The 24,843-nt window shown below is 43.3% G+C and overlaps 1 protein-coding gene across 8 annotated transcripts; it reads right to left on the minus strand.

The window, feature by feature from the left end:
- Positions 1-9,042: 9,042 nt before the first annotated feature.
- On the minus strand, positions 9,043-22,981 carry LOC135250922 (butyrophilin-like protein 2). 8 transcript variants are annotated; one of them, XM_064327750.1, is made up of 7 exons: positions 22,854-22,981; positions 22,213-22,274; positions 21,965-22,023; positions 15,112-15,489; positions 13,545-13,835; positions 12,727-12,822; positions 9,043-12,496 (listed from the first exon to the last, which is right to left on the minus strand). In XM_064327750.1, the coding sequence occupies exons 2-7, from the start codon at positions 22,242-22,244 to the stop codon at positions 12,378-12,380; spliced, it is 975 nt and encodes a 324-aa protein (XP_064183820.1). In that variant the 5' UTR covers positions 22,245-22,274; positions 22,854-22,981; the 3' UTR covers positions 9,043-12,377. The 8 variants fall into 8 exon arrangements, with proteins under 8 accessions (XP_064183820.1, XP_064183822.1, XP_064183819.1 ...); XM_064327752.1 differs by having other exon boundaries at positions 22,200-22,274; positions 22,854-22,949; XM_064327749.1 differs by having other exon boundaries at positions 22,791-22,938.
- Positions 22,982-24,843: the final 1,862 nt, after the last annotated feature.

The raw sequence follows: 24,843 nt of genomic DNA on the forward strand, positions 1-24,843 counted from the left end.
CGGAAAGCGTCACAGTGGCACCGCCGGGGACCGTTTCCTGCCATTGAATGTAGTCGTCTACAAACCCCCCCCCCCCCGCCCCCCCCGCCCCCCTCCATTCCAACCCCCGCACACACTAGCTTATAAGCGCTCCTGTTCTGCTGCTGGCTTTCTTCTGCAAATGGCGGTACAGAGAACGCAGGGGGTCTGCCTGCTCATCTCACTTTCTGAGGAGAGAGGGAAGGAGTAAACTCGCACGTTCCATTAGTTATTAGGCAGATATCCTCGTTCAGTCATGGGTAAAATGGTTACTGCTTCATATCTCACGCCTGCTTATGTCTACATGTGTACAGGAAGATCTTTTTTGTTTAATTATTTAGCCTCACTGAGATGCTCATCCTTGTTAGTTGTCCCCCCCCCTTTTCAGTACTACCCACTTTCTTTTAAAAATAAATAAATACATAAATTAAGTCTTCGAGAGAGAATGTTTTAACGAATGACAGTACCACTGCATCTTTAACTTCAAGGTTAATGTTTATTGCGTATTTCGGCTGTGCAAGTGCAATCTTCTGAATGTAAGACAGAGGGGCTGTTTCATGTGCATGTCAAGCGACGACAAAGCCGAACCGCTTGCGGTCAAACAGCGTGAACCCGAGGCTTCAGCGCCGGGGGTCCGCAGGTCTGCCACAGGATCCGCCGCTTCCTGTTTTCACGTCAAAATCAGCAAACAGTTTGAACCCAATTAACCAGAGGTGGGTTAACCGCGTAGTCAGCTGCTTTAATTGATCGGCGTTGCCCAGCAACTAACACCAGCGGAACCCGTTGCTCTAGGACCAGCTGTCGGGGCCCCTGCTTCAGCAGATGAGGAGGGGAAGTACAGACAGAGGTCGGGGGGGGGGCGAGAGCCGGCATGGCGGTGATGGCGGCGCAAGGTTGCCCCCTGCTGGGTGTGTTTTGGGGTCTCAGAGCTCTAGCCGTAGGCCTCCCGGGGGGAACCGTCGCCGACACCTAAATCCCGCAGCCGCCACGGCCGCCGTCCTCCCACAGACCCGGCTCCCGGGCTCCCGGCTGCCAAAACCGACCCGATCTTTTCATCTTTTAAATGGCTCTGGTGATTTTTTGTTGAAAAAGTGGGGAGGGGATTAAAGGGACTCAGCTGCTAAGCGTGTGATCAAAGCGGAGGGGAGCCGGGGCGCCGTCGGCTCCTGTGTTCCGCGGTCCCCTCTCCGAGCGGAGATTATCTCACCTGCGGTTCAGAGAGTAATCCCGCAAGACATGGGAACAGGGGCGGGGGAGGGAGGGAGAAGAAGAAGGGGCCCCGCAAATCATGTACGTTTGACATGTCAGGTTGAGAGGCCGCCAAAGCCCTCCCCGCCGGGGCCGATGAAACGGACCGGGTCCCCAGACAGCGAGAGATTGCACTCGCCCTCCTTAACCGGTACGGCCCCAAAAATCAGTACAAAGAAGCAGCTCTTCGAAACAAAAGCCACGAAAAGATTCTGTCTCTGTCTTTATACAATTTGGAACTAGCCCAGTATTTTACATGAATGAATCGCATACCTTTTTTGCCATTTCTGTTGCCGTGCCTGTGGTTTCATGTTTGTCCTCAGGTTGTCCCCTAGTACTCCTCTATGATAGAAGGACATTTTTCCATTGTGTGTTTGTGTGTGTGTGTGTGTGTGGGGGGGGGCCCAGGGGTGTGTGCCTGTGTGTTTGTGTGTGTGTGTTTGTATTGTGTATCTTAATAACAAAGGAAAAGTCATTTCGTGGCAGGTCCATCAGTGATGGTGTACTGTAACTGTTCAGGGTCACATAGCAGTGTGGAATGTAATGGAAGGAAGTTTTTTTTTAAAACTATTGTATATTGACTTGGGGGTAGGAGGAGTTGGGTCTATGTGTTTGCAATATTATTGATGCATTTTAGAAATATTACAATAGTGTGGGATGTGGAATGGTTCTGGAAAATATCTCCTTGTTTTATTATTATTATTCTGTCAGAGCCAGGCAGTTGCCTCGACGCTTAGCTTGTCCACCCTTTATAAATCCTTCAAAGCTTCCTATTTCAACGAGCCGTTTGCTGTAAATCTAAACTGAGGAGGTTTAAAACTGTCACTCAGACTTAAATTCAGCACAGAGAGCCTGCAACACATCAAATACCATCAACTCTCAGATTTAACCTCTAGCTCTGACAGACCATAACACATCAAATACCATCAAAGACCTGACATGCCATCCGGATCTTTTGTCCCGGCCGTGTTTCATGAGCATGGATTTAAACCTGCACACACACACACACACTAACAGGCACACACACACACGCACACATACACACGCACACGCACACACACACATACACAAGCACAAACATCTACACACACACACACACACATACACAAGCACAATCATCTACACACACACACACACACACACACACACACACACACTCATACGCACACAAGCATGCACGGTTTCACACATGCATACAAGGGTGGGTTTTGAGATAGACCCCCTCCACTGAAATGTTGCATACAAACTGGAAACTATGTGTGTGTGTGTGTGCATGTGCGCATGTGTGCATGTGTGTGTGTGCATGGTGTGTGTGTGTGTGTGTGTGTGTGCGTGGATACACCCGTGAAATTTGGCCTGTAAATCTAGAGGTGTTTGTGATGTCGATGTCACCAGTCTGGCTCTAGGGCAGTATGAACAGGGCTGGGAACCTGTGGCAAACACCATTGGGTCACCAGTGCGACCCTCAAAGCCCATCCCACTGCCACACCCCCCCCCCCCCCCCAAATGAGGTCATGCTGACAAGATCCCCGGCAGCACAGCAGGGGCACAGCAGGGGCACAGGCCAAGACCCCATCAACTACCTTTCACCTGCATTTAATGCAAATTAAATGAAAAAAAAGACATTCATTCCAAGTCAAATGTGATGACATATGTTGACTAAACCCTGGTCACATTGTACTCTCCAACTACATGCCAGACACTAAGGAAGCCAGTGCCAAACTCAGGGCTCCAGTTTAAAGACCGCTACATGTCTAACTGTCTATAAATGTCGAAACAGGAGGCTTGTGAAAACCAGTAGCTACGGCATGCCAAACAGCACCAGTAAAGGCCCAGTCTGGCACGTCGCTTCCAATAGTGAATTTATGGCTTTGGCTAGCCATCTGTGAAAAGCTGTTAAACGCTGAATAAATCAGGGAGCAGGAGGATCAGAGGTGCGCCTCCAGGATAATTTGGGCATCCACGTAAAGTAAACAGTGCAGCGGGAAAGCTGCAGGCAGTAAAATGCTCTGTGCTCGTTCAACAAATCTTACATGCATCTAGCCGGGACCAAAATGCCCTCAGTGTTAAATCAACTCTAATCAGAGTTGATCTGACTCTGAACATTTCGATGTGCCTTATCAGAATACGACGGGATATAAGCATGCACTGCCAGAAAAAAAATTAATCAAAGGAAATCTCTTACCTAGGGCTCTTAGACAGACTCTAAAAGTTGTCAACAGAGTTGACAATGAGGGCCCATTATGTAGGCGCCGGTGTGGTCTTCATGATGTATCCACTCCATAGCTTAGCTGGTGGGTTGCAGAACTAAGGCTGCATTCAGACCAGATCAGGCAATGCGGGAGAAACGGCAGGCCTCCCATCCATTTGCATTGAGGCTGCGGGAGTGGGGGCCGCATGGGGTGCAGAAAAAAACCGCAGCTGCCGTGCGGGAAGAAGTAGAACCAGAATCAACTTTTGCCATAACGCAACCCAACATCACGCTGCGATGGCCAATCACACAAGCCGGCGATCAGAGCGGAAGACGCCCACGGGAAGAAGAGCCTTGTTTAAATGACCATGTAGCATTCCGCTGTTTACCGAGCAACTGTGAAGATACAGAAGATGCCGAGACTGAAATACAGCTTGGTTTATTTCGTGTGCCCAGCTTCAACGACTGCGTCTGGCTTGCAGTCTACGCTGCAAAATAACAATAGCAAGAAGCTTCCTTCGGTTTGTGTCCATTTGTTTGAGTTAGCGGACAGAAAATGGAGGGGGGGGGGGTTAAAGTTTGCAATATGACGTCACACAAATGGGCCATGTAGTGACACGCCCACACCTTCGCACAACCCTGCGGCAAGGTGACACATTGCCTGATCTGGACTGAATGCAGCCTGTGGTAGCTGATTAAATTTTATTGATGCTAGTTACGTGTATTCCACTCCATTAAGAGTGAAATGAACATAGGAATTGCAGATTGGAAGAGAAGTGAAAGTGGAAAATATCTTGTTGCTGTCATTGTGCATTATTATTTATGACTGTAGTAGAAGTCAGATGTTTGTTATCATGTGAACGTCTGCGTCAGAATGTCAGCTGTGGAGTAGAAATAAGAGTGTGATTAGCTGCCTTAGCTGGCGACCTTGGTCCGCAGCTCAATGGGGTCATTCTATATCTTACTGTATAGAGTGATGCTCACGAGTGATGCTCAAATGTCACTTAGCTCCATGAGCCCAGTCTGCAGTGAGAAAAAATATCATATTTATTTAGACAAATAAGTATTTGAAGTACATAGCTTCATAGCTCCAGGCTATGAAGAAAATTAATTAATTGCATTTATACATTTTCATAATGTTTTGCCTCAGATGAGCTCAACTTGCTGGCTGTTCTTCATAACAGGGTACAAACTGGGGAAAATGTCGATCAATTTGCTTAGCTTCCATGTGAATAATAAAGGGTGAAAATGACAGTATCGACAAGAGGTCGGGTTTGTCAACCTTAATTAAAGCCTTGTTGACCATGTTCATAACACAGGCATCCAGTAGGGGGTGCTGCTAACCAATAATAGGCATCCTATTTTGTTGCGCTTTCACATTCTCATGAATCTTAAATACAAGGTCTTAGTAATGTCGCAGTCCATGATCAATTTATTAATTGATGGATTATTTGACACCACACATCACTGTTAAATTTGAGAGCCTGATTAATACTTGGATTGATTTGTAATCAAGCAATTCATATGTGGTTAAAGTGCACATTCTCAGCTTTTATTTGGATTTCAGGCCGTATAATGGTTTGGGCAAGTATGGCTGCCGCAGAAACTGACTCAGTCTTAATTGATGATGTAACTTCTGAGAGAAGCAGCAGAATGAATTCTGAAGTGTACAAAGGATCTTATCAGCTGAAGTTCAACCAAATGCCTCCAGATTCATAGCATTCACAGTAGAGGCCTTGGCTTACCAGGCTCGCTGTGATTTTTGAGCTCACCAGCACTCTCTTTATTTTCGGTGATGTTCCAAACAGTTGATTTCAGTTAGCCTAAGGTTTTGTCTATGTCTATGAATGTTTTTCCTTTCATATTTTTGAGCCTCATAATGGCTTCCTTGACTTGAATAGATTCCAAAGGCAATCAAAACCCCAACATTATGATGTCCTGAAATGGGAGGACTATTCTAAAGTGCATAAAAAATACACTAAAATAAAAGCTGAGAGTGTGCACTTTATACATATGCAAATTGTTTGATTACATATCTAAAATTGTAGAGTACAGAGCCAAATAAATTTTTAAAAAGATGTAATAAAATCTCCCAAACATTATGGAACTTATTGTGGTTCATATATAGTGTTTGAGAAGAGCTCCACCACCTTTCTTTTGATTTGAAAAATGCTACATGTACTGCTTCACTGGGAAATTTTAAATGCAGTGGAAATTACCAGGGAAAGAAGTTCTGAAATATACTGACATTATTTAGGGGGTTAGTTCTTGTAATTGCAACAAAACATAAACTAGATTCATTATTGTGAAGCTGTTTAACATTATCCTAGATTGCTGGATCATATCATTTTCATGGAATGATGATACTGGGTGCATTTTGCAGTATGTTATTTTCTTGCTTGGTCTTGATTTTCGCTGTACCCATGGTAAATGAATGATCATTATCATTGTTTTCATTGTAATCATAATTATAACAAATGGTTTTTATATTTTATATTCTTAAAATGTCTACATACAAATTAAATTGAAATGTTGTGCCATTGCATTGTATGGTGCTGTATTGTGTTTAGTAGTGCAGGCAGGTCTCTTAATTGTTCTTTAAATAGAATGTAGGGAAATTCCAGGGTTTTACTGTCAGTGGCTGTGTTTGGTCACTTGACCGGAACTGGATGTCGCAACACATCAAAAGCAGTAAATAACCATATATAACTCTCAGGCGACGGGGGTTTAGGACCCAGATGCAGAGTGAAACTCCAAACGGTAAATTTAAACAAAGACTTTACTTACAAAAAACTCAGGAACAGACGAAGAGGCCACAAAGGGCAATTATCAAAAACCCAAAAATTCTTCAGAACAAAAAAACCAAAACTACTCAAAATCCAAAAAACACGCAGGGCAGAACACAGGCAGGGCAGAACACAGGCAGATCAGAACACGGGCAGGTCAAAACAAGAGCAGGTCAGAACACAGGCAGGTTAGAACACGGGCAGATCAGAACACAGGCAGGTCAGAACACAGGCAGGTTAGAACACGGGCAGATCAGAACACAGGCAGGTCAGAACACGAGCAGGTCAGAACACAGGCAGGTTAGAACACGAGCAGATCAGAACACAGGCAGGTTAGAACACAGGCAGGTCAGAACACGAGCAGGTCAGAACACAGGCAGGTTAGAACACGAGCAGGTCAGAACACAGGCAGGTTAGAACACAGGCAGATCAGAACACAGGCAGGTCAGAACACGGGCAGATCAGAACACAGGCAGGTCAGAACACGGGCAGATCAGAACACAGGCAGGTTAGAACACGAGCAGGTCAGAACACAGGCAGGTTAGAACACAAGCAGATCAGAACACAGGCAGGTCAGAACACAGGCAGATCAGAACACAGGCAGGTCAGAACACGGGCAGGTCAGAACACGAGCAGGTCAGAACACAGGCAGGTTAGAACACGAGCAGATCAGAACACAGGCAGGTTAGAACACAGGCAGGTCAGAACACGAGCAGGTCAGAACACAGGCAGGTTAGAACACGAGCAGATCAGAACACAGGCAGGTTAGAACACAGGCAGGTCAGAACACGAGCAGGTCAGAACACAGGCAGGTTAGAACACGGGCAGATCAGAACACAGGCAGGTCAGAACACGAGCAGATCAGAACACAGGCAGGTCAGAACACGAGCAGGTCAGAACACAGGCAGGTTAGAACACGGGCAGATCAGAACACGGGCAGGTCAGAACACGGGCAGATCAGAACACAGGCAGGTCAGAACACAGGCAGGTCAGAACACGGGCAGATCAGAACACAGGCAGGTCAGAACACGGGCAGGTCAAAACAAGAGCAGGTCAGAACACAGGCAGGTTAGAACACGGGCAGGTCAGAACACAGGTAGGTCAGAACACAGGCAGGTCAGAAGACGAGCAGATCAGAACACAGGCAGGTTAGAACACAGGCAGGTCAGAACACGAGCAGGTCAGAACACAGGCAGGTTAGAACACGGGCAGATCAGAACACAGGCAGGTCAGAACACGAGCAGGTCAGAACACAGGCAGGTCAGAACACGGGCAGATCAGAACACAGGCAGGTCAGAACACAGGCACACGGGCAGATCAGAACACAGGCAGGTCAGAACACGGGCAGATCAGAACACAGGCAGGTCAGAAGACGAGCAGGTCAGAACACAGGCAGATTAGAACACGGGCAGATCAGAACACAGGCAGGTCAGAACACAGGCAGGTCAGAACACGGGCAGATCAGAACACGGGCAGGTCAGAACACGGGCAGGTCAGAACACAGGCAGGTCAGAACACAAGCAGAACACACTGGGCAGTGAGGGCTCCTGGACACTGGGCTGTGAGGGCTCCTTGGCCAGTGGGGGCATCTCTGCACACCCCCAGAGATAAATCTCCCACTGGAGGGCGGACGCCACGAGGGCTTCAGGGTTTGTTTGTCTGTTTATTTAGCTCCCCATTAGCTACTGTATTGTAACAGTAGCTACTCTTCCTGCGGTCCCCATAAATCTTTTACAATACTTCAATACTGTTCTCTGTACTAAACTAGTTCTACACTGAGACGACAGAAAACGACTCTCAGATGACTGCCGAGTAGAATAATGATGTCTGTCTGAAAAAAATGATAGGTTACTATAAAGTATTTCTGGGATTTCAGTTAGGATGATATTTTTAATAAAGCACACTAGAGAATAATGCAACCTGCATTTTACACTTAACCAAACCAATTGATTATTTATTGTACTTATTCTTGTTCGACATGGGCAGTGAAGAGAAATGCGAGCTGCTTTGTTCTGAGTTAAATTACTTTCTGTTGTATTGGACCAAATCACTGAATAATAATCTAACTGTGATAACACTAATTCTTGCACTAATCATTTGGTTAAATAGATAGGCATGAATTTTCTACAGTGTTTTATAGCAGCCATGCCTCTGCTCATTTTTACCACCATTTGATCAATTTGGCTGTTCCAAGACATTATGCTATCAACAGTGATCCCTAATAGCTTTGCTTCTGTTACTTGTTCAATATCTATATCTCCTATAGTTAAGTAGTCAAGGGCAGACTATCCGGCAAGCCCAGAGTAAACCAGCAGACCATGGAGGGAGTCCCTCAAACCATCCCGAAACAGCGCGCACAGAATAGACTGGGACCAGCCACTCCGTGTGGCAAGAGCGCAAAACACGGTCGCGTATTCTATCACCGTACATGACCCCTGGCGTATGCCGGACAAGGGGGCCCGTCCTAAGGCACGGCTGGTCCCGGAGGGCCTTCCAGAGACCACTGGTTTACTCCAAACCGGTAGCATTCTGAACAAAAGACCAAAAACACAGGGAAGAAAGAAGAAGAAAAAGAACTCTGCTGGGTCCAGCACTGGCTGAGTCCTTCTGTCAGAGATTTGGGGGGTTAGGAAATCCCTGACATATAACCATTCACCAAAATGCTTTCTTTGGGTTTCTAAAAGCACCCATTTACTGTAAATCTGTTCACATGTCTACAAGTATTAGGGAAAGTTGGATGGACACCTAATAAGGCATTTTAAAAGTCAGCCAAGTATGTATCACAAACAAAGAGAAAGGGAATTTCACATGGAAGCTTTATTTCACAGAGACATCAATTATATAAATAACAGAAATGTTAGCAAGGGGAAAAATAAGTTAGTATAGTTCTGTACATGTACATAGGTTTAACTCAGAGGTAGATGTCCGCCATAATTATTTGACCCATTAGGTCAACCTGATGTAAGCACATTGTGCTTGTCCTTAACCTTGAGTAACTTTTCCAAGCATAGGCTCATATGTGTTCACTGAGGAACGGGGAAAATATGAAAACATTGTGTCTTTTTTTTTTAAAGAAAGATAGCACAAATCAGAGAAAAAGCACATCTCCCACTGAGTTTCACTAGTGGCCCGTAGGCAGGGATGGGCAAGTATTTGGATTACATGTATTTCAAATAGTTTTCTGTATTTTCAAAATACGACATATTGATCAGAAGTTCCCCTTCGATCATAAACTGCTTCAAGTGAAAGCCTTTTGCTCCCCTCCCTCGGTTTCATGTATCACATCATCCACTGCATTCTGCAATCTGGCTAGCTACATTTTTTATCCACTTGTCACCTAGTCTATTATTAACCGCTCACAAAATGTGCAGTCTTGTCCTTGTCAACTGATTCATTTCACTAGCATCCAAAATAAAAAAGAAATGTGCTGCACGCCCTCTGCATATACGGTCAGACTCAACACATCTCACAAAAATATATTTATTAGTATAAAATTTCATAGAGCAAAAAAGAAAAAGTGCAAGTGCAGAAGGCTAGAAAGAGCGAGGGCAAATAATTCAGCTTACATACTTTCTCCAGTGCTTTTTTCTCATCATTGGTATTTGGTAATATGCACCTGCTGCATCAGTAGCATCAATCTGACCTGTCTAATTGTGACTACGAATGGCTCTAGGGATACCTAATGCAACAATGATCATGAGAAACTAGCACCTGCTCAATATTTATTCCATGACAGAGAGACCAGTTTAATCACAGTTAGAACTTGTAGATCATTATCTCTTCAGGTTTTGTAAATAACCATTTGTGACATAACAGGAATGAGAGATGCAGACGATTGCATTTATAAGACTTACAACTCACTAACTTTACAAAAGGGGAATTAGCAATGTAATGCAGATCTTTGTTCGGGGGAGACAGAATCCCTTCTGAAGTATGGGATAGAAACAAGCCTGAGAACATGTTTTTGTAATCATATTGCAACATAATGCCACAGTACAGAGTTCTTGTTGGACCAGGAAGTATGACCAGGAAGTCTGAAAGTTATCCTGAAAAATGTTGCATGGAAAAAAGATGTGGTCCTATACACTTTACAACAAAGCTTAATGCTGTTCAATAAATATTTTCAAAATACAAAATACTATATTTAATTTTGTAAATGGCATATTGAATTTCATTTAGCTACATTTACTTCTGGAGTATTTTGCATTTAAATTGCCTTTGATGTATGTATTTTTGCCCATCTCTGCCCGTAGGCACCTGATACATCATTTGGGTAAACCAGTGCAGTGGTAATCTATGGACGCCTAGTCTACGGACTATTCACTGTGCACAGCCAAGTGTGTCTCATTTCCGTAGATTTGCAGTCATGCCCCATTAATACTGGCGCAGCAGAAGCTCCGGCGTGTAATCCTGCAACCGCGCAGCACCTGTCCCGATTGAGCAATGCAGAGCCCCTTTCTAAGGACAAAGACTGCTCTGTCAGTGTTTGTTCAAACGATTGCACCTCACAGTCGGAAGGAGTTCACAGCGTAGAGTCGGGAAGACGTGCTGCCCTAGGTGAGCCGTGGCTGGTAACCCCCCTGATGCGTAAAGTCCCCTGTACGTGAGTTTTATGCCTCCCTGCTCCGCGCCAATCCAGTAGAGTCCCCCTGCGGAAACTCCCGTGCTTCAAAGTCCAGAATCAGACTTTCCACGGTATCATCTGAACCGCTCTGCTGGTGCAGCGAAGATCCCACGTCATCCCTCCCTTTTCTATCTTTCATTTCTTTTGTGCGAACAGGGGTTTCCAAATTTTGTGCAGAGTACCCTGGGGTCCCAGGGGGCTCATAGCAAACTGTAAACAAAATGCATTTCCCTTTCAAAAATATTTTGCTATACTTCCATACTTCATAATGTTCATATAATTTATACAGATGCATCCTGATTTGCTGAAATAAACATAAACTTTCGCCAACCAATGGCAATGTTGCAACCATGGTAATTATTAAATATTTAAATAGTAATAAATAGCTACTAGCATCTGCGTATTTATGGGGCTAATGGACGAAGGTGTCAAAATCTTTTTTACTGAGGTGGGTGGTCTCAGCCACAATGTTTTTTCAGGGGCCTTGCGATATAAAAAGTTTGGAAAACAGTGCCATAAAACTCTGCCCTGCTACTGAGGCCAGGATTAGCGTTCAAATATACCTCCATTTTGGTGCTTATCGGTATCCTTCCCCAAACAAATTACACATGAACAACCTTCATTCCTCAGTTGACAACACTAAGAATTAAAGTTTTTTTGATCACATTGCTTTCCCTTTGTATCCTGAGAACATTGCACAATGAAACTGCAGACATGACACAATTAGTAATCGTTTTGTTTTTTTGTTTTCCCTTCCCAGCTAAGTTTGATATTCGCTGTTTGTTCATTTGTTTCTTGTGATGAAATGAGAACTTTTCATATTGCTCGCGACTTAACTGTCTTGCACCCATTTGAGGTCCACATTAGCTGAGCTACCTAGCAAACACAGAATGTTCTCTCAATGTTACTGGAATGTTTTCTGAATGTTATAACATTGCCACGACAGGGAAACAACATTGTGAGAATGTTTTGTGTTCTCTGGGTAGACATTAGGACTGCTGAGATGGAGGTGGGTACCTGAAAGGTCCCCCTGGGTGAAACATATGAATTCAAATGATGAGGAAAAGGGTGTGCAGCACTGCCATTCGTAGCCATTTTCCTCCTAAAGGCCTGTTCAGACTTCCAGACCTTTGAGGCTACATTCACAAGTACAAGTACAGCCTCCATTGCAGTCAAACAGAAGCAATTTGCGTAAACTAGACAGAAGAGAGCAGGATATACACATTTACTCAGAATCAGCTAAGAGATGTTGGACACTGCCAATGGTCAGTCCACATGCCACATGGAGCAAGGGTTTTTCGGGACCGTGTCTCAGGCTTGAGTGAAGAGCCCGGCACTTCCATGGGTTCTGCACCGAAGCACGGTGCAGGAGAAGCACATTCAGCCTTTGGCCCATGCAGCCGAGGCTCAGAGTGGGAACCACCTGCCCCCCCCACCCCCCCATGTTCAATCAATGGTTCCTCCCTGAGGATGCATGGGATGGCAGAATAGGATGAACCATGTTGCAGAATCAGGTGTCGCAACAAGCGCGGTCCTTCATTTCCAGCAGGCATGCCTCCTTGGCCGGGTGGTCCGAGGTAGGGCCCGGATCTTCCCCGGAGCATTCTTTTGGACAGGAACAAAGTACTTCTGTGAAAGCAGAGGCGTAAAGAGGAATGAGTTTCTGAAAATTACAGAGGATCTTCAGTACCAGACAGAAAAAAGTTGTGCCCCGCCTAAGTACTCCAAAGTAACATTGTCCCTCCCGTCTTCCTTCATTTCACCAATCTGAAGTGTCAAATGCTAGACTGGATGAGTTTTCAGCCAAATGACGTTCTTCAGTCTATGCTAGATCAGCCTGACAAGCAGGGTATACATACTTCTTTTGTAGTAGAGGATCGCCCCAGCGCAGACAATGACAATGGCCAGCACAGCCATCCATATATGCAAATGATTGGTGGGGTACATGCTTGAACCTGCAAGTGAATTATGGGTATAAACAGTATTAAAAGTACAGCTTACATCTCCAAGTCTTCAACTGTTCATTTCTTATACTATATACATTGAGTGTACTGCATATCCCTGTCTTCTAACTGCAGCTAACTAACACCTCCCATTAAAACAAAATGAGCAAGCACCTCATTTATTCCCAGGAGAACTTAGCTCCCGAACCACCCAAACAACAGTTCTTTACTTACTTTAAATATTTTTGCAATTTTCAAGTTGGCAGTGCACAGACACTAGTTGGAGGAAGATGTCTAGTGTGCAGCTCAACAGATGAACTTCCCAGTCATTAGTGTGCAATGAGATGCTGTCATCACGGCCAACTGAAACCGTCAGATCACTAGGCGATGTTAGAGTCAACTGTCTGTCACCCTACGTGGCTGCCTGCCTTCATTCGACACTGCCACTGCCTAGATTTGATAAGAAGTCATGGGGCCAATTGTGTGCTAAACCAGTGCTTTATCAGGACAAGCCACTCAACAGCCCCCCAACATGGGGATGCCCTTTGTCGTATTTTTCCCTGACAATAGGTTAAACACCTGGCATGGCTTTTTAAAGCCATGATGCTATGCTATGATATGAGACGTGAGAATTCCAAAACTTAGTTATCCCAAAGCCATAGTGTTTGCATGCAGAAGCCAACAATTCCAAGCTCATGGGATGTGAACTTATTTGTGAGGGAGCGGACCCTTACAGGAGTCTCTGGGGGTGATGGAGGTGTTGATGGTCTCTTGCAAAGTGGGGTTGGTGACGTAGCAGGTGACTCTTTGATCCTTGGTGAGGTTGACCCAGAGGGCGCTGCGGATTGAGTAGGTGTTCTCATTCGGATTGAAGGTCACCGTTGGCAGCGGGCTACTCTCCCGCTGGTTCAGGCCGGTCCAGTTGAGCGTCGGTTCGGGGAAGCTGCCATGGGATGTGCACACTATCTGCTGCTCCCCTGCTCCCTCCATGCAGGACACGTTCACTTCCGGCTTCTGGGGCATAGCTGGGGCAGGGAGGGGGGATAAATCAGCCATACTTCTTTCTGTGGCCATTATCAGTATAACCATTCCTGTTACAGATATAGGGGTAAGCTGTACAGTCTAGTGCTCTGAGGGAATATTTATGAATATTGATAATGACTTCTTGCCTTTGGCATGCATTGTACAGATTTAATTTTATTTTAGCATACTTTTTCACAGTGGACTTCTGTCTTTACATGAAATCTACAGTCATCCTCTCATCTGGTTGTAGCTGCCCTTACGGAATTGGAACACACTGAAATATATCAAAATAAAATATATTATCAGGATCAAAAAACATTGCTACCCAAGTGATAGTTTATGGGGAAACAGGGAGCCACTGTGCTTAAAGAAGAGGTTTAGTATTCTTAAAGCTTTTATCAGTGCCATTTCTTCTGTTGTAATTTCTCTCAGACATTTTCATTGGTAAAAATGTATTCAAAACAGTTAGGCTATCTTGTGGACTACAAGTGGCAGCGGCATTACGTAACTATCAGTAATTTCAGATAACATATACAAGCCAAAAAAACTTTCATTTTATGAAGAAAATACTGGAGAAAGAAATACATGCTCAAGCTGATTATAAAACTTCCAACAGTAAGATACATTAGAATGTAGGTATGCACTAATACACATAATAATTATTATTATTTGTTTAATACAACTGCTAATTATTTCTTCATTTGTGCTTTATGTTAATATTACATTTATTACATATTGCCTTTCATTGTGGCAACAAAAGAAATTGCTGTAAAATATTGCATCCATCATCAAATCTGTTCAGAAATAGTGTTTCCATAATTTGTACAAGAACTGCATATGCTTTTGTTGTTGATAGTTCAAGATGGTAGCATTTATTTCTAGAAGTTGTGAACTACAAACAGGTTTTTATTATAATGCGTCTTATTATCTTGCATGTTTCAGAAAGCAGACACATGAAAAAATGAGATATATTCTAATGAGATAATGGCCTTAAAATGGTCCAATGAGGCTTGTTTAATTATTGGTAATTCACTTATAAAGAGCTTTAAGGTTACAAAATATGCCCACATAAAAAACTGGTATATTTAGACTCCAATTTTAAACATAAACATTTCAGAATTCCAAACAATCCTGAGGTTCTACACTATATTTGCAGTTATATTATAGTAATGTATATATATTGTAGTTTTTTGTTATGTAAAGGTGTAAATAGATTATTTCCCAATGAAAATTATATTAATAATTGTGTCAATGTCCATGCTTCAGTTATTATCTTACCAGCCACACGTAGATCTTTCCTGCAAATGTTGTGAACAATATCCGCCTGAACATGGACAAAAATCTGAGTGTTGTCATCCTCTACTTTAGCTTCGCTGATTAGCAGGGAGAGATTTCCTTGGGGTATGAGGTCCATGTAGATGCTAGTCCTGTTTCTGTAGCTAATGTTTTGGGTATGAAGCTCTTCAGCTCCGTTGTTGTAGGCATGGAGAACCCATGGGTACTCATCCACGGGGTCCGATGGTTTTCTCCCTTGCCAGAAGATCCGGTTGGGTTTGAAGGGCTTTTCCGGATGACAGTTTAAGAGCACGGGCTGTCCTAGGGTTGCTATGACCTTATCTCCAGGAACACTGCTGGCCTGAGACTTCACTAATTGAACTGTAATAAACAGAAAAGGAAAAAAGCAGCAAATGAATGAAACCTCAGTTTAATTTAAACAAGTATTGGAGTGGACTCACTTAAGGGCGTAGGGCCAGCAGGTGCAACAGGTGCGGCTGAACCTGGGCCCAAAGCTCCAGGGGCCCCAACCATCTGGCCCTTTAATTCCCTCTGTGGGCCCCTACATTCTTTCTGTGGGCCCCTGCACTTTGCTACTCTGTCGATTAGCTACACTGTTGGACTTACCAAACCTGTACTGTGGGGAATGAGCAGTGCTATTTGAGCTGTGCATAAGTTCCTTCTGCAACAAAGTTGCAAATAAATTCCCCTTGGGAGGAAGGACACAGTAGTAGTCTAGTTTGTAGTAGTATAATTTCCCTGAGTTTCCCTTTTACATTTTTCACACAACATAGAAGTAGGTATGTGCTGGCAGTTCACCATTAAGGACTTTATCATGAGTGTGTTGCCCATGTGTTTCCCACTTTTAAATGTCAGGGAATCCCCGTCATTCCCATAAATGAAAAAAAAAATCAATTCAATTCCAAGAAAAGACGCGTGCGCATTATTGGAAGCAGCCCAGTGCACAGTTCCTCTAAACAGTCCTTGAGGCTGTGAAACCTGTGCCCTGTGAGCTGAGCGCAGCTGCACAGACTCCATTAATTTCTGGGAAATTTATAAGCAGCCAATGATGGGAGAGTTAAGGCTAATTTATGCTTCGGAGATAAAGTGTCGTGAGACATGTCGCGGGACAAAAATGATGCAAATTCAACAGTTTCCACATCAAGCCGACACTTTTACAGGGTCGGCGATGGGTGTCGCGCACCTGTGATTGGATGGCTGAAACGAAGGCAAAAAGGTTTCCATGGTGACGTTGTCATAAAATTTTTCCCGGCCGTGAAAACTGCCTGACTTGTTTACATTTTGGACAGATGTGGCTCGTGGGTAAATCTATCGCTGTTTCCGTCGCAGCACTTTCGACACAAGCAACATCGGATGCGCTATCCGAAAATTTCTACACACAGCACATGGCTGCTGCCACGTCATTCAAACCAGTGGAAATTTGTGTGAGTCCCCTGAGCCTTGTGAGTCACTGACAAGGCACGGGAGCTTCCGCAAAGGCTCTCGGACATAAACTCTAAAAGAAAAAAAGAAAAACGCACACTCATTCACATGAAATGACACACATACACCTTGCGAACACGACAGTACAGACTGTGTATGGCTGTAAGTGCGACAGGGACGTGCAGTGAAAGAGGCCGTGGGGCTCAATCATGGCCGCAGACTGAAAGAAGGCCCGAGCCAGAGCCTTCAAACCCAACCCTAACCCTAACCCTAATCATAATCCTCCCCCACGGTCAGCCGGCAGGCCGGGTCCCCAGGACACTGACGCAAGGGAAAGAGGAACAGAGAGCTAGCCATGTCGTCACCATGCTGGTGAAATACAGGATGTGAAAGGAAGTAACATAACTGCGCTAAGGCAGGAGGTACAGTGCGTTATATCCGCCCACCCCTGCAGTTCAGTAGAGGGTTGTCGGGTTCAAGTCGACTTTTCTGTGTTTGTGTCTGACCTGCCGTTTCAGCTACCTCATTGCCTCTGCGCTATCGAAGACAGTGAACACACACACAGTACTCACACGCAGGAAAAATAAAAGGTTTTTTGGATCCTTTTTCCCTCGACATTCCGGCCTTTGATAGTGAAGTACAATATCCAAAATGTGGTTTCAAACCACCAAACGTCCCACCCCCTCATCCCACTTAGAACAGGCTGCAGCTTCTAGGGCATCCGCACACCACCCAGATCTCAGAAAATGGTAGGGAACATACTGGTAAATTTCGGGAATCTCCCATGATTTCTGAGTATCAGCCCTGGCCCAAGTGTGGGGGAGAGACAGGGCTGGCTGAACAGTATATTTGATTCGTACAAATATGGCCATGTCTACGTTTGCAGGCCAAGCTGCCCAGACAGCAAAACCCCCTGATTAACATGTAGATGCTCTCAGAATGTAGCCCTAATGCTGACCAAAACTGAGAGTGGGAAGGGCTTACATGGGGGTGATTCCCAACAACAACATTTAAATGCTAAGGCTTAAGCAGAGAAGTCAAGCTTTCATTAGAACTTGTTGAAGGGGGGTTTTAAATGGAAAACTCTCTGATGTTGGACGGTCAACACTTTGAACCAGGAGCAGGCAAGGAAGACAGTGTGTGATTCTAGGATTCTTGCCAACCTTTGCTCTTAATTATTTATTTACCCCAATAATTAATATAACCTGACACATTTTAGCTGCTTTTCTCTGCAAGCTCATTAATGAAAGGCGGAGACTGTTCTTGTGTCCCTGTATGAAATGTTTTAGGGTAGTGTAATCTATGAACGAACTGCCATCAGTCTGCACAGATAACTAACTGACTCAGGGTACTTGATGGGAAGTACCTTGCTAGTGGGTGGGCATGTAGGTTTTTAGTGGAAACAGAAACCTACGTGTACATCAGCCTACCAGGAACAGAATGACCTAACCATGGTCTGAACTGAAGGCTGCTGACTGAACTAGTAAACCACATTTTTGTCCTGCAGTAGGTCTGAGAAAAAGATTACTGAGCTGATTTTAGCATTGGTTGTATTTTTACATTTCAGTTGCAAAAGTTCAGTCTTAACAGACTTTAAAGGCACTTCTATTAGGGAGAGCAGAAAACTTGAGATCAGACATTAAGGTCAGCATAAAACTCCCAGCTCCCTTATTCAGCCAATCCAGTTTCGATGGTTGCACTGAGTGGCACTTGAACAGTGGTCTATAAGTGTTTTCCACAGATACAGACAAAAAAGCCATCCCTGTGGCTAAACCTGGCAGTGTTTTACAGGCCACACTGGCTGCCAATGTAACAGGCTGTTATCCAGCTGGTCGCCATGAGCCCACAGTGTTAAATATTCCAGCACAAATTAAACGCAAAGATTTCTTCCTAGATGACATCACTGTAACCATATAGTTAGCCACATGCACTATCAGTGCTACATCCATCCACCCATTTTGTGAACAGCTTATGCCTGGTCAGGATCAGGGTCACGGGGAGGCTGGAGCCAATCCCAGTAGGCACTGGGTGAAAGGCCCTGGACAGGTCAAAGGTCAGGCTCAGACACTATTCTCTCACTCATTCATACCCCAGGGACCCTCATTCTCCAATTAACCTAACCTGCATGTCTTTAGACAAAAAATATACAGAAGAACATGCAAACCCCACACAGAAAGGATTTTGGCTGGGGTTCAAATTCTTCTTGCTGTGAAGTGACAGCGTTATTCACTGCACCACCGTGGTTCCCTTCACACAGTTCTTATCACAATCCATGATAAGTTTCTTACCATTTATTTTATTTACGTTGCCAAGCATGTGCAGAATGTTTAGACATTAGGATTAAATCGTAATTAATTTCATTTTCAGGATTTGCATGCCCCGTAAACTAATATTTTTAACTTTGCTGAGCCTTTCAATCCAAATTCAACACAAGAATTAAACAGCATGACGAGCTGTAACAGGAAATGCCTTAGTACATTCTTTATCACGCCTGCACTCTCAGCCTAAAGCAGACATAGCGTGTTCTCTCTAGTGAGTTCGAGAAAAAGATTCTGGTGTTTGAATAAACACCCGGGGAGTGCTTCCTCATTTCAGCACAAAGCTGTTTTTATTACTCAGGTTCAGATTTCTTTTCAAAATAAATAACATCTTTAACTTTCTGGTTACCGTTTTGCTGAAATACAAGGGAATGTCTCTGTTCCTCTTTCGTTAGATAGCATTAAAAAGGCAAGACCTTTAGATATTACTGACGTTGACATTTACACGTATGCCAGAAATGTGACTTCATTCAAATATGGTGATATTTAAAGAGAGAGCCAGTGAGATACAAAGAGCCTGGCTGGTAATTGTCTGTAATTGCTTAAAAACAAAACAGAACACCTGGATGCTAGAAAAGTATAAATAAATACCATAAATTTGGATGGAAAGGGTTTGGCCCGTTAGATCTGAACTTGAAATTTGAATACTCTTTGAGAAAAAAATAATAACATTTTAAAAAGTTAAAATGAATGTACGTGCTGAAATCTAACGTATTCCATGTTTCACAATGGTATCGCTTACTTCTGAATTACCTTTTTTCCACTGGTGCATAGCCAATACAGTTTTTAAGAATATATTTTTTTAAATATCATCTCTGAATCTGATTAATGTTCTGCAGCAAGAGATGACAATGCACAATTTCCAAGCAAGCACAAATACCAGTTGAAAAGAAGCACTGAAATATCTTGAGTGTTCCAGGTACGTCTTTTTGAAAGGAGCATGTTTTTCCCTAGCAGTTTTTCCCTTGTTTTTTTATTTTATTAAACAGCACTCACGTCTAACCAAGCAGATCCTCTTCTTTTTTTCACAAAGAATCTCTAAAGGGTTCATGCTAAAACAGACTCTTGAATTTATAAGCAGCAAGAAATCCTGCAGCACCTGCCTGCCTGCTTCCAAAATTCCAAACGTTTTTAAAGGTCTAGAACATTTCACTGAACAAGCGTTTAAACTAAATTGAAAATATGTTTGAATCAGCACTTTTTAGTAGTAGCGTTCTGTTCCCACAAAGCCAACTCCAATGACACGTATACAATGACACTCTTCAAGGATTATGAAGCTAATTATTTTTCAGGTAATCTCAAAACCGGAGTTTGAATCCCTATCAGTGTTTCTGTTCAGTCAAAGTTAATTCAGTCCATGGCACAAAGTGCCTCACATAAAATTAGCAGAGGCTTAGTTGCAAAAAAAGCGAGTGATTTATCCAGTCATGTTTTACCCAGCCATGTGCACAGCATGTGCAGCATGCAAGGTAATCCACAGTTAAATGCAAAAGTATTGGGACAGTGACACCATTTTTGTTGTTTTGGTCCTTCACTCCAACACATTGTATTTGAAATAAGAAAAATGAATGTGAGGCTCAAGTGCAGACTGTTGGCTTCAATATGGGAGCATTTACATGTCAGGTGATCTTTTTAGGAGTTACAGCCCTTTTTGTTCATGAAAATTGTGTCACTGTTTTGTCACTGTATGTGCCGCTGGTTATTTCAGCTAGAGAGAGAGCTCTGGCAACAGATTTTATTTCCTTTTCCCCCATTTTGAATGTGCAGTTATGCTTCCAGGCCAGTCTTAGCACTGCAGACTCGGTCGTTCTGGTTGACCACAGACAAGCACGTCTTCTCTGACGTACAACACCTCCAGCTGCCCCACAATATGACCATGCCAGTGACCACACATTTCCTTAAACCTAAATTCAGTTAGATTCTGCTCATTCCATAGACAGTTGCATAGCTCACCCCAACTCTCTTTTTTAAATCCAATATTACCTTAAAGGCATTTAGCAAATGCTTTTATCCACAGCAACTTACACTGCTTTTTTGCATTTTTACAGTATCCATTTGTATAGCTGGCTATACACAGAAACAATGCAGGCTAAGTATCTTGCTCAAAGATACGTGGTCATCATAGTAATTCTGCTATTCTTTTGATACTAAATAATGTTGATTATTTAGCAAAGGAATTACATTTGCAGCACACAGTAACCATACGGCAACCTAAATTTCATTATTTACCACACCACTATACACTGCAGCTAATACAAGACTGTTAGCAACCTTAAGCAATGACTGCACAGTTCAGCCGATGAGCTGCAGGGTCTATTACATTTGAGCCCAGTTTGAGTGTTCCCTAGCCTGATGACCCAACCAAAACTCAATTTAATAACTTTAGCAAATATTACGAGACATATAAGAAATATACTGATAAGTTCAAATTCCAAAGTGCTGAGGTATTTATGATTCCGGTTAGTGGTTTGCCAGGCAATACGTTGGGCCTTCCCTCTCTCTGAATTTCTCAATCAAAGACACATAGATAACTGACAAAGCAAAAGAAATGCCACAGGCATTAGACAATTCGTAGGGCTTACCAGCAAGTGCTAGTGTTAATCCATAGCCATAACAATGACACCTGTTACTGTTATCAGCAGCAGGTTATGCCAGTGGCCATATTCACACATGATGAGGCAAGAACACACTACATCAGCACTGTAAGTAAAACCAGGCACAGCTAAGTGCAAAATGTTTTAATCGGCAAAGCAGTCAATTATCAGATTTCTCACATCTCATTTAATCTCTTTTTTTTAGAGTACAGTTTACTCTGATTGACTATAGATTTTATCTCTTCAGATTTATATAAGATATGTTGAAGTTGACCACTGATAACTTGTGATTTGATAAATGAAATGAAAGTCCATACCCACAGTATCTGTGGAAGCATGGTTAGAAGTACCGTAGCTCAAAGTTCATTCAGAATTCAGAAATGCAGCCTTTGTCTGACCACAGTGACCTCCACTATCAGTTAATCAGCAACACATGTACGTTTTTGGCAGTAAATGTAGCGTTCCTGGTTCATAAGAGAAGGCAGATAAATTTGAACTTACCCAGCCACAGGACAGGAAGTATTTGTAACACAATCATAGTGGAAAATACTGAGATTGTCCTGAAATGAAAGTAAAATATAGATAAATACCACATCCATTAAAAAGCAACAATACAGTTTCATCAGCCACATTGACTTAATACAGATGAAACTATGGCAAATCAAACCAAACAACCAAATATGATCAGGCAGAGACTGCAGTTATTAACTATGTGGTTTGCATTTAAGACACACACCCCGTACACTCACACATTAGATAGGAGATTCAGACCCGTCTGCATGTGCTCAAAGGTGAATGACAGTATATCCAGCTGCAGACAGAAGGAAGACATCCAAAGTGAATGAAGTGTCTCAGAGAGAGAGAGAGAGTGAGAGGGAGAGAAAGAGGGAGGACCCAGACACGTAAGTGCAATGCTGTACGTCAGCACTTTGATATAAACATAGAAGTATCACGCGAACAGAAAGGGAAATTCCTTAAGGCATTCCTCACGCTTGAGTGAGTAATCTAGAAAGACAAGTACTGCATTGTATTTTATTGCCTGTATGCTATTTTGACACCGTTCCACTTCCTATTTGATTGCGCCTCCTCCCAGCGAAATGTCAATGAAAAATAAAAAAGTAAAATTAAAATAAATACTCCCAAATTCACCAAATGCAAGGCAGTCATACCTTTTTCAGACATCATTGTGACAGAGAGAGAGAAGGCAGAGTGGTCTTTTTGGGGTACCCGATCACCCATGCACCTCTCCATGTCCCCACCATTACCACCACCCCCCCCCCCCCATCCCAATGCTCGAAGAACCTCAGTGGACAATACGCAGATTTACCTCAGGACTGGCCTGCCAGAGAACCTCTTCCCCAAAGAAAAGCAGTGAGAACAGTCTACCCACCCACACTCCGGCTGCTCTCTGTGGTCGTACACAAGACGAGTTCCTCAGAGCACTGCTGCGTTAGCGGCACTATCACTTACTGAGGTCAGGCTTAGAAAGGGCATAAATGCAAAGCTCCTCCTCTCCTTCTATCCAATCCCATTCCTCTGACTTCCTGGTACAGTCACCCCCCCCCCCCCGCCTGCCTCCACTACCTAAACGGTCAACCACACCCACTAAGAAAGCATTTCAGTATTTCATGTTTTGTCAATGCTGCTCTTCCAAACAGTTGATGTGCCCAAATAAAGAATTAATCAAATGTGTACAGTTTGTTTTAACATTCTAATATTGATCTGAGGAAAAAATATGGCTTGAAAGTGAGAACATAGGAATATATATAAAAACGTTAACTCAAGCTGAAGTATGGAAGCACTTAAAAACATGAAACACTATTTATTGGTTCCAAACAGCTAATGGGTATGAATTCACATGGGGCTTGTATTTATTTTATTTTTTTCATTTTAATCTCAAATTTTAACCTAAAATCGGACAAAATGTGCTATATACACGTGCACCATGTGACCACTTTTGTTTTCTTTCGCCTCATTCTCACTCCACACACCCAACCCCCACAAAAAAGTTTCCTCACCCTTCCTGACTCAACCTTGGCAGGGATTTTATTGTGGAAATCCCCACAATAAGACTGTAAATGATGAGAAATCACTGAACAACTAGAAGTCCAGATCACAATCAGTTTATGCAGCAGTGACATCACAGCTTATTTTCGGCCCGTTCACAAGGCAAGCATTACTGCATCATCATTATCATTATCAACTTTTATGACCGAGCTGTACGTGTAGCACAAATGTCACTACCCTCTCATTATCAAGTTAAAGCAAAGGGGAAGGAAAATGTCTGCGTAGGGCCTATATGAAGCAGGGGTAACCTCTTGTAGGCACACCCCTTCCCACATGTTCCATAACAGTACATACTCCAGAAGACCATTAGCCATTACCATTGGCTTGGCAAATACAGCACCTATAGCCAAATGACTACTCAAAGGACACACTGAAGAGGTGAGTTTTGAGATCAGAATAGAAAGTCTCAGCAATGGGAGACGAACAGGACAGGAGTGGGGAGAGAACTCCATAGCTGTGGAGCTGTGGAACGTCAGAGAGGTAGCAGTGGTGGAGGCCCAACATGGCTTCATCAGTAAGAATGCAAATTTTATGCTCAGTTCTGGCTTTTACTGCAAGCAGAACAGACTGAGTTCAGAACAGTTTCCCCGAATGTATTCATGTCAGGAAGCAGCAGTTACCTGAAAGTGCAACTCAGTTTAGACCTATCATTAAGAAAATCAGCAAAATTGGCAGTGAGAAGATTTCACAAACTGACATGGTGGGACTTTTAGGATATAAACAGTTTATAAACCTATAAATAATTAATGTATGGATTAAATTGCACCCACCAAAAAAAGTACTTAAATCACATTATTCTCCAGTCATTTATATCCACACCACAAACCACTGTGGTGTCTAAAATGGAAAATGGACATGAGGGAATGATGTGGACCTGCCTTAGAAGTGCCTGGTCGAGACTCAAACCCATTAGGCCAGGGTTAAAATCAGGCCTGGGAAGTTTAAGCCTGCGTACACAAGAGTCTTTGCACTTTCAGTGTGCCGTACATGGCACACACCGTCGGGGGAATTTTTACACCACACCAACATTCCTGCAATTATTTCGTCATCCCTGCTTCTCGCCTTACCATAGCACCACGTGCCATAGTACGGTGGTTACACCAGTGATGTCACAGCCTAAGTAACGGAATGGAGAGCAGAGTTTCCTGAATTTTAGTCACAAGCCCCAAAAAAATCTCTTGAAAGATTTGTTGGTTTTTTCAGATCACCATAATAGAACACGATTGTTTCCTTGAAATCTCTTGAAAGATTCACTCATAAATTTGAGTGAATCAGAATACCTCTGTAATACTGAAATCTCCTGAATGCTAAGC

The sequence above is a fragment of the Anguilla rostrata genome, chromosome 3, assembly GCF_018555375.3.
Source record: "Anguilla rostrata isolate EN2019 chromosome 3, ASM1855537v3, whole genome shotgun sequence".
NCBI lineage: Eukaryota > Metazoa > Chordata > Actinopteri > Anguilliformes > Anguillidae > Anguilla > Anguilla rostrata.

Bases quoted from the DNA above. Each gene is read 5' to 3' on its own strand.
- LOC135250922 (XM_064327748.1), bottom strand. From the start codon at position 22,295: ATGTCTTCCTTCTGTCTGCAGCTGGATATACTGTCATTCACCTTTGAG. The intron at 15,490-21,964 runs GTAAGTTCAAAT...TGTTTATTACAG, and splicing joins ACTTCCTGTCCTGTGGCTGG to TTCAATTAGTGAAGTCTCAG. The intron at 12,823-13,544 runs GTAAGGGTCCGC...ATTCACTTGCAG, and splicing joins CATCACCCCCAGAGACTCCT to GTTCAAGCATGTACCCCACC.